Below are 17,210 nucleotides of genomic sequence, written 5' to 3' on the forward strand. Positions count from 1 at the left end.
TTCGCCAAATTGACGAACACAAAGGGAAAGAGGAGAGGCACCCAATAGATGTCCTCTAGGCCTTTTAGAAAACATGCAGTTGTTCCATGTATGTATCAATCCAGAAGAAAGGTGAGGCCGGGCTCGGTGGCTCACGCCTGTAATTCTAGCCCTTTGGGAGGCTGAGGTAGGCGGACTGCCTGAGCTCAGGAGTTCAAAACCAGCATGGGCAACACAGTGAAACCCCGTCTCTGCTAAAAATAAAAAAAAATTAGCTGGGCATGGCAGCGTGAGCCTGTAGTCCCAGCTACTCAGGAGGCTGAGGCAGGAGAATTGCTTAAACCCAGGAGGCGGAGGTTGCAGTGAGCGGAGATCACGCCACGGCACTATGGCCTGGAGGACAGAGCGAGATTCTGTCTCCTGTCTCAAAAAAAATAAAAAATAAAAAAAGGTGATATTGTAGACATCAAGAGAATGGGTACTGTTCAAAAAGGAATGCCCCACAAGTGTTACCATGGCAAAACTAGAAGAGTCTACAGTGTTACCCAGCATGTTGTTGGCATTGTTGTATACAAACAAGGGCCTGATTCTTGCCAAGAGAATTAATGTGTGTATGGAGCACATTAAGCTCTCTAAGAACCAAAATAGCTTCCTGAAACACGTGAGGGAAAATGACCAGAAAAAGAAACCAAAGAGAAAGGTACCTGGGTTCAACTGAAGTGCCAGCCTGCTCCACCCAGGGAAGCACAGTTTGTGAGAACCAACGGGAAGGAGCCTGAGCTGCTGGAATCTATTCCCTATGAATTCATGGCAAAATAAGTATTAAAAAATAAAAGACCTCTGGACTGTAAAAATGTTTCTCTTCGGCTGGGCGGGGTGGCTCACACCTGTAATCCCAGCACTTTGGGAGGCCCAGGCTGGCAGATCATGAGGTCAGGAGATCGAGACCATCCTGGCTAACACAGTGAAACCCCGTCTCTACTAAAAATACAAAAAAAAAAAAAATTAACTGGGCATGGTGGCGGCACCTGTAGTCCCAGCAATCAGGAGGCTAAGGCAGAATGGTGTGAACCTAGGAGGCAGAGCTTGCAGTGAGCCGAGATGACACCACTGCACTCCAGCCTAGGTGACAGAGCAAGACTCTGTCACAGGAAAAAAAAAAAAAAGTTTCTCTTCATTGAGTAGAAGTGTGGTGTCCTCTACCTTAAAGAAATATTTAAAGCAAATTTTAATTGTGTCCTAATTCATTATGTAATGTCTTTACTATTCAAATTTAACATATTTCTTGCTGCAAGATGTGAGGTAGCTTATTGTGCAACAAATTACTCAATTGTTTACAAAACGGCCAGATATTATTTATGAAATATTTGTACTGGTTTAAATATAGTACTTCTAAATCATGATTTGTACTTCTAAATCATCATGGAAGAAATCAAATGATTTACCAAAAAAAAAAAAAAAAGAAATTATATACTCTTTTCTAGAGAGACAATCAGGAGGAAACACAGCAAAGACGTCACTGGTAGGAAATGCTGACTGCTTAAAGCAGTCTTTTAAACAAATTAAATGTATGCTTTTTGTTGTTGTTGTTTTTCGGGTATTTAACATACTCATCCCTAAGACCTGTATTCATATGAAAAGAAAATCACCTTTGAACAGCCAAGGCAGTACAGATCAGTGACCCAGATTCTTTTCAATGTATCTAGAATGTTTTTCAAGGCCACAAAATTGTTCAAGTTACACTGTAACCAGTATAATGTGTCTACCCAGTGTAACCTGAACTCAGAGACACAAATGATGTATCTTTTAGATTCAGTGTGTGTTATTCAATAAGGCAATTAGGGCATATTTGAGATCTCATCTTACTGCATTGCAGAAAATATTTAATATTTTCTATATGCTGTTCACAAATCATTTATTAGTCACTGACCCAATTCATTTTTAGCAGTAAATACCTTATTGTCTCATTAATGTTTTTAAACGTGGACATTATGCCTAACTAAATTTGTAAAGTTTTTCAGAACTTTAATGGATGATTTCTACTAGTAATCTCCAAAAAGCTAAATAAATTTGATTAACACATCCAAATATACCAAAGAAATACCACGCCTTTTATCATACTACACACTTAATAACTTATAAACTTAGAATTTAGCAACATATGTTGTATTGTTGGTAATTAAGTGTTATAGTCTTACCTTTTCATGACTAATTTTTAACATGAATAAAACATTTATATTTTACGCTATTTTAATCCTGTAATCTTGACTGCCTTTTTCTTTCTTTTTTTTTTTTTTTTGAGACAGGGTGTCACTATGTCACCAAGGCTGGAGTGCAGTGGCACCGCCATAGCTTACCTCCTGGGCTCAAGCAATCCTCCCACCTCAGCTTCTCAAGTAGCTGGAACTACAGGTCTGCACCATCACACCTGGTTACTTTTCGTTTTGCCTCACAAAGCTCTAGGATTACAGGGGTTTGCTGCCATGCCCAGCCTTGACTGCATATAGTAATTAATCTTTTAAGATTCATTCCATGATTTTTTCCTCTCTGCTATCTTCATCAAACTCCTCAAAACACACAGGATACTTTGAATTGAAACAATGAAGTCAAACTGTTTCTGATTTAAAGTAAATCTGATTTGTCTAGTTTGACAATGAAAATGGGCTGTTTATTAGGTTATAAGGTAAACATTTGACATACTTGCAAATCTTTTTTTTTTTCTTGTTTTTGAGAAGGGTCTCACTCTGTCCCTCAACCTGGAGTGCAGTGGCCCCATCATGGCTCACTGCAGACTCAACTTCCTGGGCTCAGGTGATCCTCCCACCTAATCCTCCCAAGTAGGCAGGACTACAGATGCCTCACACTACACCGCCTAATTTCTTTTATTTTTTTGTAGAGGTTGGGTCTTGCCATGTCGCCCAGGCTGGTCTTGAACTCTGGACTCAAGTGATCCTCCTGCCTCAGCCTCCCAATGTGCTAGGATTACAGGCGTGAGACACTGTGCCCAGTGACAAAGATTTTGAACTTGAATGAGCTAAATCTGCAGTTGCAAATTTTGACAAAAACATAATTTAACCACCTGATAACAAAAATAAATCTTACCCAAAACTATTTATGAAAATGAACAATGTTTAGATATTCTCCAAACTTTCAGTATATCGGGTGAAAGGTACATCTCATTGAAAAAATCAGGTTTAATTCATAGTCATGCGGTATCTTGGTAAAACCTATCTGGTATATTTCCCAGAATCTGAAAAAGTGAAAAAATAAGGATTAAGTAAACAAATCCTTTGGCAAATCAGGTAGTTTTCAGCTCTTTGCTTCTGATAAAATGGAAGGAGGGCCTAATTGAAGTTAGCTCATATTTTTTGAAGTCAACCAATTTTTTGAGGTCAAGAATTGAATGATATTGCTACAATAAAACTCTTCCATTCCTAGGCACCGTACTTGTTTATATTAGCAAGGTTTCTCAGAGCACACAGCTATAAAAATTACAAATAGGAATAGAATTGATGCTCAACCCTTTTTCTCCCACTAATAAGACATATTCAGCCACAGATGTAGGAACTCTAAAAAGCAACAATATGCATTTTTCAATAAAATTACATATACTATTTAATAATTATGAAATTTTCTAATATTTATGTTGTTTTGACCAGGTACTACTAACAATTTTAAGGATGATGCAGTCCTAAAGCAGGTCATTTGCTAGCTGTGTAACCTCATTCAACACACTTCATTTATCTGGGCCTTGGTTCCCTGATTTGCAAATTGGGGATAGTAATCCGACCTAGCTCTTAGTGTTTGTCCAAAGATTAAATGAGTTAATATATGTAAAAGCACTTAACGCCACGGTACATAATATGTGCTACGGATGTTTTACCGGCTATAATCATAGTAATCAATAGCAAAAAGCCTAAAACCAAAAGCCTGTCGGTTTGTCTTCACACATAGGAAGAAGGGGCTGGAGGGATCCGGTCTAATCCACAGGCACACTGCCAGAAACAAGGGACTCCCAAGGGAAAACGGGATGTGCAAGCAGAAGAGAGACAGAAGCACCGTGGAGCTACCTGCTGGGACAAGAATAGTGCAGGTTCACAGGCTAAGAACGACGAGGATTGGGCGAGTTTAGAATGAGCAGATCCACGTAGGGTTCGAATTATACATGTCTATGGATCTCTATGCACTGCTCCGGGAAACAGGAGCAAGAGAGGCAGGCCTAAAATGCCGTCGCGGATGACGCGGGGCCAGAACTTCACTGCTCCCGCTCACACCTAGGGCCCCAGGTGTCGCGCGGGTCGAAGCCCTAACCTCCGGGGACTCCAGACCCCAGCCAATGACCCAAACCCCACAACTCGCGACCAGCACAACCTTCTAGTCTCAGTCGCCACAGTCGCCGCCACTTCCGGCGCACCTCGGCCTCGCGAGGGCGCTCGCGCCCGGCGACGGCCGAAACTGGCTCCTCGCGGCCTCCGTCGCCGGACTTTCGTCAATGTTGTCACCGTCTTTTCTTCCTTTCCCCCCGTTCCCTTTTACTTCCGGGGTTGCTCTGGATCCTCTGGTTCCGTAACAACATCCCGTTGGCTTCCCTCAGGCGGCGGGACCAGTGCAGCCGCCGCCTCCCAGGTGCGCCCGCCGGTCAGGGCCCTTGCCCTCCCCGGCACAGGCCGCCATGGCCACCAACCCACAGCCGCAGCCGCCTCCTCCAGCGCCGCCGCCTCCCCCGCCGCAGCCTCAGCCACCGCCGCCGCCGCCGGGCCCCGGGGCTGGCCCCGGCGCGGGCGGGGCGGGCGGCGCGGGTGCGGGCGCCGGGGACCCGCAGCTCGTGGCCATGATCGTGAACCACCTCAAGAGCCAGGGGCTCTTCGACCAGTTCCGCAGAGACTGCCTGGCCGACGTGGACACCAAGGTTCGGAGCCGCCGGGTTTGAGGGTCTGCGAGGGAAGGGGAGGACCCAAGGGCGCGCTTCTTTTGCAGTGGCTTCCTCTTGGAGCTGCAGCTGTGTGCCACACACTGTGTAAAGCACAGCGTGTTCGTTCGTTAGCATGTCCATTGGTTCGTTTTACCGACTAGTGTTTAAGTACCTACTACGTGCCAGTCACGGTTTCGGCGCAGTGATTACGCCGGTCTGGTGAGCAAGACTAAGGCATTGTTGTTACAGGAACTGGTTTGGAAATAGTAGCGCTAACAGTGGCTAGTTTTGTATTCATTCTCATATCTGATGATTTTACTTTGTATCGAAGTTATGTTTGCCTTTTTTCTTGAAGGTTTCTGGGCGGTAAGGGCCATGAACCTTTATCCTTTGGGGAAATCACAAAATGGTAATTGAATCAAGTTATGTGCAATATGCTTTGCTGGACATCGTGGGGGTGGGAGCGCCAAGATAAGGAGGCAAACCTGAGAAAGGACTTTAGTATGGTTTCTAGCAGTGACTACCTGATTTAGGTAACTTAGGCCATGTCACCATTCTAAGGTAAGAAGGGACAGGAAGGTAGGGTAGAGAGAACCGAGTCATGCAGTGGAGAAAAGATGCAGGAGAGGTGACAGCAGATACTGAAGTGGAGAAAGGACAGGAAGGAGCAGATTCAGGAGAGTAATGTAGAGAAGGGAAAGGTCAGCAACGAGGTTCCCTGTCCAGAACGAGAGGCTGGAAAGGGGAAGGGATTTTGTACCAAATGTCAGAGTGAAAGAGAAATTAGCAGGAACAAGTAAACTTAGCTGGATTGGCAAAGAATTAGCCAAAGACACCAGGAAAGGGCAGTCAGTGAGGTGGTGGGAAAACCACAGTAGAGTCTAGATTTCTGGAAGCAGAAAGCATGTTGGAAAATTAACTGGTTTGTAGGGGTTGGTTTTGTCTGCTTGTTAAATCTGGTTGGGTCCATTGGATAGGAGTTTTGATGAAATGAGGGTTTCCTTTTTTTTTCTTTTTTCTTTTTCTTTTTCTTTTTTTTTTTTTTTTTGAGACGGAGTCTCGTTCTGTCGCCAGACTGAAATGCAGTGGCGCGATCTCGGCTCACTGCAACCTCCGCCTCCCGGGTTCAAGCGACTCTCCTGTCTCAGCCTCCCAAGTAGCTGGGATTACAAGCGTGCGCCACCACGCCCCACTAATTTTTGTATTTTCAGTAGAAACGAGGTTTCACCATGTTGGCCAGGATGGTCTCCATCTCCTGACCTCGTGATTCGCCCAATAGGCGTGAGCCACCGCGCCGGCCGAGGGTTTTCTCATAGTATGTTTAGTTGTTCTGAGGAGCCTTGTTTCTTTGAGAAATGCATGTTTACAACATCCGCAGATTCTTCTAAATCTTTCAGGTGAACTACACACAGTTCCTCTATCTCTTCTGGGGAAACTCTCTTGAATATCCTGGTACATCTTTCTTTATAAGGACTGATACTGGGCCCACGATGTAAAATGTGTTTTTTCAGGATATTGGAGGTTTTGCATCGCAGAGAATTCAATTCACTTGGGAGTGTTCATCTATTTAGGAAGTATGGTTTTTTTACTTTTGTCTTCAGGAATATGCACTGCTACCTTTTAGAAATAATGCCTATTGCCTTTATTATTTTTGTTATTTAGTGGGAAAAGGTTAGACATGGCCAGGTAAATGTTACCAAATAAAGGTAGTTATTCGTATTCAACAAGTAGAATTTTTACTTTGCTGTTCTCGGAAACCCATGAATCTGTGTGTTATCATTATGTATACAAATTAAAAATTGTAATGTACTGCTGCAATGTCTAAGGCTCAACTTTTTTATTATCCTATTCCCACAAAATGTTATTGGTATGTGTCTATAATATCCCTGCCAGATCCTTCAAAGTAAAGGATTAAAACCGTTTTTGGAGGGAAGGAGGGAAGCACAGTAGCTCTGATCGTCTAATGAAAGTTAGGACCTTCTCGCGAGAAAAATGCACAAATGACACATTAAAACGCTGTTTTTCTGCTTGAAAATGGTCAGCTATAGACAATTTCATGAGAATCAATCTAATAATGTATACAGTTTCAGGGATCTCAGGAACCATGGAATAAGAACCCATTTTAATGTTCTTAGCCTCTTTTTTGAGGTCAAGAAATAAATGATATTGTTACAACAAAGCTCTTCCATTCCCAGGCACAGTACTTGTTTATATGAACAAGTTTTCTCAGGGCACATGACTATAACAATTAGAAATAGGAATAGAATTGATTATCAACCCTGCTTCTAGTAATAAGACATATTCAGCCACAGACGTAGGAACTTTAAAAAGCGGTGGCTAATGCCTGTAATCCCAACACTTTGGGAGGCCGAGGCGGGCAGATCATTTGAGGTCAGGAGTTCAAGGCCAGCCTGACCAAAATGGTGAAACCCCATCTCTACTAAAAATACAAAAAAAAAATTAGCCTTGTGTGGTTGCGGGCGCCTATAATCCCAGCTACTCGGGAGGCTGAGGCAGGAGAATTGCTTGAAGCCGGGAGACAGAGGTTGCAGTGAGCCAAGATTGCGCCACTGCACTCCAGCCTGGGAGACAGAGCAAGACTTGGTCTAAAAAAAGCAATTTTTAAAAAAGCAACAATTTTTCAATACAATTACAAATACTATTTAATAATTATGAAAATTTCTAATATTTATGTTGCTTTGAGAAATTAGAACTGAAATGACACCCTCCTAGACAAAGAAGAACACTCGGTTATGGTTGAAGTTGTCGCTCAGACGCTAGCTTAAACTTTCCCACAAAATCTCTCTCTCCCCGCTTGCCACCAACATCTGTACCTGCTCCTGGTTATGTTACAGGTTATGTTCTGGTGCTTCCTTCCCCCCATGACTCTCTCCTTCTCTTCCACTCCCTTAATTAGCAATTAGTAGATTTTAATTTGATTTAAAAGATTTGTTCTCGTTGAATACCATTTTATACTTCATTTTCTTATTTGGAAACAAAAAGTTATTCCCCCCCTGCTTCCCAAAAAGCCAAAGTTTTTTTCATCAGAACATAACATTCATATCAATGTGATGAGTGGGCCAAAGTAGAAGATTCCCTATTCATGCAAAGAACCATCACTTTAATGGAATCCTTGAGTTTCATCTGCCACTTGAACCTCAAAGACTGACCTGCTTTCTGTCAAAAAGTCTTAACTTGTAGCATATAGAGTTATAGTGGATTATGTCAGTCACATACATATTTAAGAATCAAGACATTTGTTACCTGCCAGGTGCTATCTAAGAGCAAAACTGTCGTCCAGTTTAGTGTTTAAACCAGGATGAGAAGTACCAAAGTCTGCTGCTACACCGGAAGACCACAGTACCCCCCTCCTAACTGTCCAGGGTCATTGATAGTCCTTAACCAGGAGAGAGATCTGACTGTAGCAGACCAAATCAACCCTTCCCACCCAAAGAAATGGTACCATGGGCAACCCTAAGCTCCAACTACTGCGAAGACAACTCCATTATAGACTACCAGTTTCCAGATCTCTGGAGCAAGCTTAGTGGTTACAAAGCCATTCTGTCTCCTTTGCACTGATTAGCATCTGGAGAGTGTGAAGAGGCATGATCAAGAGGCCCTTCAGGGAGTTCACCAACCAGGTAAATATGGCACCTCTCTTGTCAAGTAACAAAGTCTGATTTTTTTGGACACTTTCTTATAAATGGCCCCTGGTCAATTTATTCACCCTACAAACATTCATTCAACAACTCTTATGTACCAGTCATTTTTTTAGGTGCCAGGGATACAGCAGTGAACCAAACATCCCTCTGTTATGGAGCTTACATCCTAGTGGAAAACAAAATAGACAACAAATAATGTATGATAGATCTATGGAAAAAAGCAAGATGAGGATAGATAGGCTTACTGTTTTATTTTGAGTAAGCTGTTCAGGGTAGGTTTCAATGCGATGATACCTGAGCCATCTGTGAAGGAATTGAAGGGGCAATGCAGCTGTCTGGGGCTTTAGCATTCCAAGAAGAAAGCATAGAAAGTATAGAAGACCTGAGACCCGCTAAGGGGAAAGTGACAAGAGGTGAGGTAGGTATGCCTTCACAGATCTGGCAGGTCTTGGGAGCCATCAGAAGAGTTTGGTTTTTACTCGAGCTCAGAACCCATTAGCAGGTTTTGAGCAAAAGAAGGACATGATCTGACTTCCATTTCAGATGGATTGGCCATGTGTAATGGCTTCCCCTTTCATGCTAAGTTGTGATTTGAATGGGTCAGTGAATTACATGGTTACCCTATTTTTAGACTTACTTTGCTGTAGGTAAGGATAGAAGCATGAGGGCAGTTATTATAATTCAGATAGGAGATGAGAATGCCTTGGAACAGAATGGGGTCAGTATAGTTAGTGGGAAGTGGTCAGATTCTGGGAGTATTTTCATGCTAATGTTGAGAGAATTTGCTAATGGTTTGCAAGTGAAGTAGAAGACAAAGGGAGGCCTCAAGGATAACTTCAAGGCTTTTCACCAAAGCACTGGAAAAGGAAGAAAGGGTATAAATATTTGTAATTGTGTGTGTGTGTGTATGTACATATGTACATGTGGGTACACATATGTTCGTAGGAGAATACTTCTCAATGAATACTTAATATTTCTCTAGTCACTCAACTTTTTACTTAAAGGAGAACTAGAAAACAAGGAAAATTACATGTTGAGTAGTTCAAATTTGAACTTGTTACAGGAAGACTATAGACTAGAATGCCAAATGCATTGTGATGTCAGAGCCTAATGAATATGTGTTAGACTTGAGAATACTGGAAAGAAGAATTAGGCTTTAGAATCATTGGGGAGAAAGAATTAGTTAAGAATTAGTTTTAGGGCTGGGTATGGTGGCTGACATCTGTAATCCCAGCACTTTGGGAGGCCAAGGCAGATGGATCACTTCAGGTTAGGAGTTTGAGACCAACATGGCCAATATAGCAAGACCTTGTCTCTCCTAAAAATACAAAAATTAGCCAGGTGTGGTGGCACATGCCTGTAGTCCTAGCTAATCGGGAGCCTGAGGCATTAGAATCACTCAAACTCGGAAGGTGGAGGTTCCAGTGAGCCGAGATCACACCACTGCACTCCAGCATGGGCAACTGAGCAAGGCTCTGCCAAAAAAAAAATTAATTTTAGTTCATATTGATTTTGGATAAATGGACAGGCAGGTGGGAAATGATCATGAAACTACCTTGTAGGATAGGAAATAAGTATCAGCAAAGGCCTGAAAATTGGAACTGATGTAAGGGCATCAGAGGGATAAAATCTTCATCATTCTGTGTTAGAGATGGTTACCCATTCAGTAATGGACTGTATTTTAATTGCTCATTTGCCAAGCAGTGTGATACGCTATATGAAAACAAAGAGTAAGAGAGGTAGAGGAGGAGGCTTACACTTCAATGGAGGATAAATATGCCTTGCTCCCGAAAATATAATGTAGTACAAGAATTGCTCGAATGGTAAAATGTATAGAAAACAGTAGGAGCGTGGATGAAGAGCCCATAAGTGTCAAGATGATTTCACAGATTAGGGTGAGCTCTGGAAGGTGAGAAATTTGTCAGATGGACGACCAGAGGGAATGGTAGTTGCAGGATGGTAGGTACAGACATGAGAATTTATCACTGGAGTATAAACTTTGAAGCTAAAAGGAGGCAAATGGCAGAAGGTGAGGCTGTACAGTGCTTGCTTAGTATCAGTCAGGAACACTCAAACTCATCCCCATTGAAAGCTATATAGAAGAAAGGTAGAAAGAACATCAGTGGTGGGGGACAGCCTCTAGAAATGGAGTGCAGTCCTGAGTGTATGGTCACATATTCCTTCCAGGCAGTGCCCCTTCAAGTAGAGATGATGTAATATGTGTTCCCCTCCATGCTCGCCTCAGGGAGCAGCACATCAAGGGTTCTCGGACTCAGCACTGTCGACCTTTGGGACTGGATAGTTCTTTTCCTGTCAGGCGATTGTCCTGTGCATTGTAGGATATTCAGTAGCATCCTTACCCTTGACCCACTAGATGCCAATAGCATTCTCATCAGTTGTAACAACCTAAAATGTCTCCAGACATTGCCAAGTGTCCCTTGAGGGATGGGACTGAAATCCTTCTTGGTAGAGAATCATTGCCTTACCTCAGATTTAATGCCTAGTTCAAGTAGTTGCCCCTCAGTAATTTCTCTTGGGTCTATGCCATTAGCTGGTTTCTGCCACCCCAGTACAGACTGTCCTCACTGTAGTTATTGCATGCTTTCCTAAAAGTATTTTGTGTCTGTTTACTCTTGCGCTGTAGGATGATTAACCATCAAAAAGCTTAGCTGTTTTATCACTCTGCCCATATGTGCAGTGGGCTCCCATTCTCTACCCCATAATTCCAAACTTCTTGTACAAGTACCCAAAGCCTTTTAGCACCTGGCCCCAACCTCTCTGTCTTAACCTCATTTCTCTGCTTTTTGTATTCTCTTCTGTAGCCAAATTGGACTACCGATTTGGGGGCTCACTAAATGCTCCTGGCCTCCAGTTCTCTCATCCACTTGCTCTTTGTTTACATTGACTTTATGAACAAAGCCAGCCATTCCCATTCCCAGCTACCTTGTGCGATTGATTTTTCCAGCTCAAATGGCACATTTTTAATGAAGCCATGCTTCCTCAGATCTTCTCCCTTTTTTACTCCAAATCATCTAATAATAACACTTGTTTGTGTCTTATTTTCCAGTCCTCTGTCTATAAATAAGAGGTGTATCTTTCTTCTTTATATTCCTCATATCTCCAAACACCTTGTCTTATACAAAATCAGTAGTATTTGAATGAGTGTAAGTTATCTTGAAACAGAATTGTCAGAAACTGTGAAACTTTGTTGTCCCATGGTAAAAATAATTTTCTGAGAGGTGAATATTGATACTGTATAACATTGAAGATTTAACCTTCGTTTTTTTCTCTCTAGCCTGCCTATCAGAATCTGAGACAGCGTGTTGACAACTTTGTTGCAAATCACTTGGCAACTCACACATGGAGTCCCCATCTCAATAAGAACCAGCTAAGAAACAACATTAGACAACAAGTCCTCAAGTAAGTGTCAGAAATAAGAGTTCTGGGCAGGTTTTAAAATGTCCTAACCTACTTTGCCTGAAAGCGGAGAAATTACATACAAGTTTGTTCACCTAATGATGTTGACAATTTTACTTGATTTGGTGTGGCTATTTCCTCTGATGTAGCATATTTTGGATTTGGGTCTAATCACTTCACATTTTCTTATACATTTTAACAGTCTGATTCTTCCTGTAGACCTTTGGAAATATTTGAAAGAAGGAAATAACAATATGACTTTCTAAAAAATCTAGATGTAATATTAATAGATGATATACACAGTTGCCTTCACAACTATTTTCTTGACCCTAAGAGAGCAAGCGGGCTTTATTATTCTTATATTACAAATAAAGACATTAAAGATTACTGAAATTAAAATATTTTCTCTTGATTTGAGGTCATGTCTTCTTTTAATACAGTGCCCCCATCTTTTGCATTTGACTATGACTTTTAACTGCTACTTATGGATGATATAGCTCCCCACCTCCCCTCAAAGTGTTGGACCTGTCAGAGCCATTTTGAGTGAACATAGGGTAATGAGAATTAGAAGAACTCGAATATTTGGAGCATCCTTAGAAAACTAGATTTACAGTCTTCTTTTTTTTTTTTTTTAAACGAAACAAAACAAAAAAGGGTCTCATTCTGTTCCCCAGGCTGGAATGCTGTGGCGTGACGATAGCTTATTTCTGCCTCAGTCTCCTGGGCTCAAGCAGACCTCCCAACGTCATCATCCTGAGCACCTGCCACCATGCCCAGCTTTTCGTTGTATTTTTTTGTAGAGACGGTGTCTCATTATGTTGCCCAGACTGGTCTCCAACTCAGGCTCAAGGGATCTTCTCTCCTTGGCTTCTAAAAGTGCTGGGATTCCAGGCATGGGCCACCTCGCCTGGCCACTACTTGTTCTTGAATGTAAATATTTGCAAAGACAAGAAAGCCTTCTACCCCTGCTATACCCCTCAAAAAAAGGGTGACTAAGTTATTTAGAGAGTATCCAGTCTCCCTGACTTGACAAGTATTTATGTTCAAGTACATCTTTGAGAATGAAGTGTAGCTTTTAAACAGTTCAACCAATCTGTTTTATACCTGCCACCTGTTAATTTCCTTTTGTCCCATAGGAACCTCTGGAAAGCCTATCTAGTCTGATAGTTTCAACCAACAGGAAGTCCCACAAATCAAAATTCACACCCTGACTAAAAGACAAACCTATTTAGCCACAGGTAATACTAGAAACCAGGAGCCTAGGGGCTCAGACAGTGTCTCCTTGTGCATAAGAGAAGAGGGAAATTCACAATAGCTTTTTTGTCTACATTTTAAAGGATGTCAGAGGAACCTGTAAAAGAGTCTAGGTGAGATCAAAAGATGCCATTAGAAGGCTGCATAATAATACCTGGTAGGAAAAGGTCAAAGCTGTTTCTAGAAAAAGTAGAAACAAAAGAGATCTTTTGGGTGACAGGCCTGCTGCCTGTGTTTCCACAAAGGCCTTCAAAGAGAACAGTGACCAAAATAACTTAGAACTGGGGGATAAGGGAGTGGAGGTAGGGTAGAGCACACCTTCACACACACTTATACAGAGCTCTACTGATTACTTTCATTCAGTGATTTGCATAGCCACCTCCCTGTTCACAAATGATCGCATTGCTTTAAAAGCATATTTTTTGGGAGTCTGGCATTCTTTTTTTTCATATATTGACACTCAGATTGAAGGCAAACTTCTTAGAATTGCGTTTACTTTTATAGCATACAAAATCTGTAAGGTAAGGGAGCAGTCATTCTGTTCTTTTATTTAAATGAGCTAAGTCTTACACATGTGAAAATTAAGTGACATGCACATCCATGTGAAGAGACCACCAAACAGGCTTTATGTGAGCAATAAAGCTTTTTAATCACCTGGGTGCAGGCGGGCTGAGTCCAAAAAGGAAGGGAGTCAGCGAAGGGAGATAAGGGTGTGGCCATTTTATAGGATTTGGGTAGGTAAAGGAAAATTACAGTCAAAGGGGGGGTTGTTCTCCGGTGGGCAGGAGTGGAGGTTACAAGGTGCTCAGTGGGGGAGCTTTTTGAGCCAGGTTGAGCCAGGAAAAGGACTTTCACAAGGTAATGTCATCGCTTAAGGCAAAGACTGGCCATTTTCACTTCTTTTGTGGTGGAATGTCATCAGTTAAGGCGGGGCAGGGCATTTGCACTTCTTTTGTGATTCTTCAGTTACTTCAGGCCAGATGGGTGTATAAAGTCACAGGGGATACAATGGCTTGGCTTGGGCTCCGAGGCCTGACATTAAGCACTTAAAATTACTGCTGTACCAGTAAGACATTGTGATCACAAAATCATGTTTGGTGCGAGGTAAGGAGTTCTTGTGGCTGTGTCAGTGATTAAATGCTGGAGCAATTTGCCTATGAGTAATGAGGAATCTCTTTTTCTGGAGCCATTTTGAAAGAGGGAAGACAGCTGCCTTCTCTTGGATAATTTAGGCATTGCTTTTCCTGGGACATTTGTAAATTTTCTTCTAGCTGTATTTATTTTTTTAAATGAACTATTTTCATTTAATATCCATTAGTAACGTTTTATGATACTGATAATAACATTTTAAAGCTTCCTTAAAGAGATTATTTAGTTGTGTTCAATCTGAAGGTATAGGGGTGGACTAGCCCCTGTAAATAAATATAATTTCAAACAGTTTTTCGTACGTATGCTTTGAGACATACTCACTTGACTCCATTAGGTTGAGCTATCTGCACTTGCCATTTTTGTAAGACAAAAATGGTCTAATATCAGCAATTTCAGATGGGTCAACTTAATAGCTGATCTGCTGACTCAGTAGGAGGGAAAATTTTATTCTACTTAAGCTTTTATTTGTACAACAGAATCTGAAAATCCTAGATAACTGAATAATGATCTTAGCTAAACATAATCTGAAAAGAAGACAAGGAAGTAACTTTAACCAGAAAACTGCCAGCTGTTGGCATTTTGACTTTGCCCTTGACCGAGGGCTGTAGCTTCTCCCCACTTGGGTGAGGCAGTTATGGCCACTACGTGCAGTATGATCATTAGTACTAGACTCCATTTTTCTATAAGATACCAGAGCTGACCTCTGTGTGAGAAAGGACTAAAGTAGAAGTGTTTTGTTTGTTTGCAGGACAAGAGGCTAGAACATAGGCAGACAGAAAGAGACTGAAGCAAAAATTTGGGAGTGGATTGTTTTAATTTTTTTTTTTTTGTACTTTTTTTTCTTTTTCTTTTTCTTTTTGAGACAGAGTCTCGCTCTGTTGCCAGGGTGGGGTGCAGTGGTGCCATCTCGACTCACTGCAATCTCTGCCTTCTGGGTTCCAGCGATTCTCCTGCCTTAGCTTCCCAAGTAGCTGGGATTGCAGGCACAGCCAGCTAATTTTTGTATTTTTAGTAGAGATGGTGTTTCACCATGTTGGCCAGAATGGTCTGGATCTCCTGACCTTGTGATCTGCCCACCTCGGCCTCCCAGAGTGCTGGGATTACAGGCATGAGCCACCATGCCCGGCCCTTTTTGTACCTTTTTGCTTGTACCCTAAAACCTTTTTTAAGATTGCTTTTTCTTATTTCTTTTCTACCTACTACATTTTAAATACACCTCGAAGATGTAACAATGTTTGCAAGATTTGCATCTTTTTTTAATCTTAGAACTTTAAAAAGCAGGTAACCTACTTTGTGCCAAATTGGCTCATTTTTCTCTATGGCCCACATAAGTAGAATTATAGTTTCACAAGGCGACAAGGTGCCTCCAGAAATGAAAAACTAATCTATCCTGCACTCCAGATGGAACTACACTCAAAAATAGCATTTGTAAAGTGTAAGGAAAGATGGCTCCTCATCCATTCCATAGAGAGAAATTGAGGCTTAGTAGCTAGAAATGACAAGCACTTTGATCTTCAGCTACCTTGACTTGTCCACTTCTTTTTTAGGAAGAAAAGATTTAAGTGTGTTTCTTAAAATAAATTCATGTTCTCTTATTTTACTGAGATGCCTTTGTGCAGAAGCACATTTCATAGATAGTTGTCCTCATCTCTGTTTTGTCTCTTGTATATGATATTTCTTTAACTCCATGTACCTTTCTTCCCCTTCTCTTCTGTAGAAATCAAGACTTGGCTCAAATGTCTTCTCCTTTATGAAGCACTCCTAAATTATCTTGAACATATCTAATAATTTCTTATTCCTCTAATAATCAAATAATTTCTTATTCCTCTCTTTTCCTGTAGTACATGATGTGTACTAGTGCCTGTCATCTCATGTCTTAATTGTGTGTACATCCCTATCCAGAACAGGGACCAGGTCAGTTTGTAGCTGTCAGTGGCCAGCATAGTACCTGTTATATAGAAGACACTTATAGTTGTTGAATGAATGAATCATCCAGTTTTTATAGCAGGAAGATAATAGAAAGCCAGAAGTCTTGTTTCTCCAAATATTTTCTGTAAAGTTTTCCTTCTTTTATTTTGTAATTTGATGAAATTGTATTTTGTGTGTGTGTTGTTTGTTGTTTTTCTGGGGACTCTAATGCTTATAAAAAGCTTATATTTTTTTCTGTTAAAAAAAAGTTACGGAGACCATAGGTTTGTTTTATCCCCAGAACTCAGCTTTTTAATGAGCTTATTCCTATATGCCATGAGCAGAGCAGGGGTGAGATAAGCATCACTTCTATACTGGACCCTAGGTAGTGTACTGTGTCTAGTTCTAAGGGTGTTTTGTTTTGTCTGTTTCAGTATTTGCACTAGTGAAACACTAGTAGAAAAGTTTATAGACTTTTATAGTATGGTATATCTAAAGCTAGTATAGCATGAAACTTAGTTTCCATTGTCTATCTATATCCAAGAAAATGGATTGGGACAATTTAAGTTGGATGGAAGGATGGATGGATGGATAGATAGATGATAGATAGATGGATAGATAGATAGATAGAGTGTTATTTTAAAGTAATTAATGCAAATAATATATTATTTTTTCACGTTTCCATAATTTATCTTGTGTTTCAGATCAGGAATGTTGGAGTCTGGTATTGACCGAATTATTTCTCAGGTTGTGGATCCAAAGATCAACCACACATTCAGACCTCAGGTGGAGAAAGCTGTGCATGAGTTTTTGGCCACGCTGAATCACAAAGAGGAAGCAAGTGGCAACACAGCTCCGGATGATGAGAAACCAGACTCTTCCCTTATTACACAAGGTGCTTTGCTTTTACTCTTGGTCAGTTCCGTTGT

General features: G+C 41.3%; 1 protein-coding gene and 1 pseudogene across 3 annotated transcripts in view; both read left to right on the plus strand.

Moving 5' to 3' along the window:
• Positions 1-1,802, plus strand: LOC140710536 (large ribosomal subunit protein eL21-like; annotated as a pseudogene).
• A 2,707-nt stretch (positions 1,803-4,509) lies between these two features.
• BOD1L1 (biorientation of chromosomes in cell division 1 like 1) overlaps positions 4,510-17,210 on the plus strand; it is a 59,672-nt gene continuing 46,971 nt past the window's right edge. For all 3 annotated transcript variants that reach the window (XM_008017880.3, XM_008017882.3, XM_008017881.3), the window contains exons 1-3: positions 4,510-4,888; positions 11,849-11,973; positions 16,986-17,176. In XM_008017880.3, coding sequence (XP_008016071.3) covers positions 4,652-4,888; positions 11,849-11,973; positions 16,986-17,176 — 553 coding nt within the window. In that variant the 5' untranslated portion in view covers positions 4,510-4,651. The remainder of the gene's footprint in view (positions 4,889-11,848; positions 11,974-16,985; positions 17,177-17,210) is intronic.

Source organism: Chlorocebus sabaeus, chromosome 27 (genome assembly GCF_047675955.1).
Source record: "Chlorocebus sabaeus isolate Y175 chromosome 27, mChlSab1.0.hap1, whole genome shotgun sequence".
NCBI lineage: Eukaryota > Metazoa > Chordata > Mammalia > Primates > Cercopithecidae > Chlorocebus > Chlorocebus sabaeus.